This window comes from Drosophila busckii, chromosome X (assembly GCF_011750605.1).
Source record: "Drosophila busckii strain San Diego stock center, stock number 13000-0081.31 chromosome X, ASM1175060v1, whole genome shotgun sequence".
Lineage (NCBI taxonomy): Eukaryota > Metazoa > Arthropoda > Insecta > Diptera > Drosophilidae > Drosophila > Drosophila busckii.
Window position 1 is genome coordinate 14,411,976 of NC_046608.1, and position 2,706 is coordinate 14,414,681.

At 42.2% G+C, this 2,706-nt stretch overlaps 1 protein-coding gene across 1 annotated transcript; it reads right to left on the bottom strand.

Moving 5' to 3' along the window:
* Nucleotides 1-1,398: 1,398 nt before the first annotated feature.
* Nucleotides 1,399-2,143, bottom strand: LOC108606026 (MICOS complex subunit Mic10). Its single transcript, XM_017995852.1, has one exon. The coding sequence runs from the start codon at nt 1,935-1,937 to the stop codon at nt 1,716-1,718; it is 222 nt and encodes a 73-aa protein (XP_017851341.1). The 5' UTR covers nt 1,938-2,143; the 3' UTR covers nt 1,399-1,715.
* Between the last annotated feature and the right edge of the window lie 563 nt (nt 2,144-2,706).

The following is a 2,706-nucleotide window of genomic DNA, read 5'->3' on the forward strand; positions in this document are numbered from 1 at the left end:
CAACTCTGTAAGTGATTTAAACTAAAGGTGAAGATGAAATAATTTAAATTAATGACTGGAAGGAGATGCGATTGGTCAAAGAATTTGAATGATTAAATCAATATAAACGCAATATTAACGAATCTGAAATGAAGTAAGATAAAGCTAAATGCTGCTTGTAACCTAAATAGTGTAGATTGTAATCCAAGGATTAGGCCTAACGGATTCAATCGCCATCACATTTAGCAAAGTTAGTTTCAATTCAATCGCTTTTGAGCCAGAGCTTGTCGAATTGTCTAATTTGAGTTTTTTTTGCTATGACAAGCGAAAAAGCGATCGAATGTTATCGCTGGATCGATCAATGGCAATCGGTGGCAAGTGTGGCATGTGGCATGTGGCATGTGGCAACTGTGCTTTCACACAAACAGCCAGCGGGCAAGTGCGCGCATAAAGCCCAATCAGTAAATCGCATTAATTTCAAGCTACACAACATGGTGCTAATGCGACAAGTTGAGTGCAGGAAAAGTTGCCACAGCCAGAGCCACAGCCACAACCAGAGCCAGAGCTGGAGCTAGAGCTTGTGGCAAGAGTGGCGCAGCGAATGCGAATGCCTGGACGACTGACTGACGATAGATTGGCCATGCCGGGCAATTATAATATATACAAAATGCAGGCAAGTTCAAAGGGCAAGCCTAGACATAGAGCGAGGGGAGAGCTGCCGGGCTCGCGGGTTGGGTGGAAGGGGCTGGCTGAGCTATCGATAGCGCTATCGCTTCATTGGCAGCTTTGCACGTCGACGTTCGATCAGTTGCACAGAGTTGAGCTCAGCTCAGAGCCTGTAGCGCCGCTGTCCATATCAAGATGCTTGAGCTTATTGAGCGGCCTCTCGTAGTCAGCCAGAGTCAGAGCCAGAGCCATAGCCATAGCAATCGTGATCGAGTGCTGCCTGTGTCCGTGTCCATGTTTGTGTGTGTGCAACAGAATTCGGCAGCAACATTGTGGCAACGATGCGGCGACAGATTCGTTTTGGGGGCTCTACGCAGGCTTCGCTTCGATCTGGTCTGGTCTGGCGGCTGGGCCAGCAGCTGCGGGCGCCCACAACACGAGCTGGGAAGACAACAACAACATTGGCACGTTTAATAAGCAATTTTGATTTGGAGCAGATTATGTGACGGCCAATGCGCCAAGTTGCATGCAACATGAGGCGCGCTACCGACCAAAACGTGAGCTAGCCTGCTTGCTGCACTTGACTCTGCCGGCTGACCTCTCTCACTCGCTCCCAAGCTCCCAAGCTGCGATACTGTTTACAAGGAACTCGTACTGATTACTTCTAGTCATGCCCCGATTGCCAGATTTTCCATTTTGTGATAAGCCCAAGCTGCTGCTGCTGTTGCAGTTGCTGTTGCAGTTGCAGTTGCATCATTTTCATTGGAAGCGCTTTATTTATTTTTGTTCGCTTCTTTTTATTGAATTTTAATTGGTGTGTGCCAAGTGAACAGAAAAAGACAAAACAAGTCTGCAAATCTCCATGTGTGTGTGTGTGTGTGTGTGTGTGTGTGTGTGCTGGTGTCTATTCGAATGTAAAATATATGCGTTGACCGCTTTTTTTTGTTATTGTTTATATATGCGTTGGCCTCCACTTAACTGTGTGTGTTTTTTTTTTATTTTTGATGTGCTTTGGTCCGCACTTAACTGTGTCCTAGTGTCCTAGTTGGTGCCTGCTGCTGCTCAATCAGTCACTTGAAAGTCTTCAGCTCCTTCTCGCATGTCTTGTAGGCCACGCCGATGCCGAAGCCAGTGCCCAGCAGGATCGGCCACATGCGCCGGCGTAGGAAGAGCAGCGATATCACCGCGCCCACCACGAAGCCGCCTCCGCCCTTGACAATGGCATTGGCCATGCAGCGATCGAACTTCCTGCCCGGCTGGTCCTCGAAATAGATTTTCTCATCCACCGGCATCTTGTTGCAATGACAATTTAATCGCAAACCAATTTAGTTTAGTTAGCTTGCTAAACAGATTCTATACTCGCTCTATATCGAATTTTCTTTATGTATACAAATATGATTGTGTTTGTTTTTCTCTTGTCTGTCTCCGACGACAGGCAAAACAAATTAAAAACAACCAAAACAATTAAAATATGCTTGTGTGAAAATTCTAAATATGTTAGTTACTAAGGCTGTATAAATATGAAAAGACTATGAGAGTTTGATACTGAGACTAGCCCGGAAAGTTACTTCAAAGCTACTCTGATGGCCAAAGATATTTGTTGATTTGAATGAAAACTCAATGATTGCTCCGATATAAAACTTATAGCCAATCTTTGCTTAGCTATATTATAAGATAGATCTTCGATTTATTTAGGCCAAGCTACATTCAATAAGCTGCTCAGACTAAATTCCCTTAAAATTCCGCATATGTTAAACCAAAGTAGAACCGTCATAAGACCCCAATTCTTGCAATAAGTGTTGGGTCTGTAAATAAATTTATTTTTCCCTTAACTTTTAAACATTTCATTTAAATATTATTAATATATGCATATAATTAATTTTAATTCAATAAATATTATTTATTATTTGTGCAATTTTGTTTATTTTGACAACACAAATTTGCAAGTCATTTGGGAATAATACCAATATTTTAATACATTTTTAAAAAAATATAAGTACTCAAAAAAAATTATTTTTAAACGGTTGCACTTAGTGAATGAATGCTGTTTAATATAAAATA

Bases quoted from the DNA above. Each gene is read 5' to 3' on its own strand.
- LOC108606026 (XM_017995852.1), bottom strand. From the start codon at position 1,937: ATGCCGGTGGATGAGAAAATCTATTTCGAGGACCAGCCGGGCAGGAAG.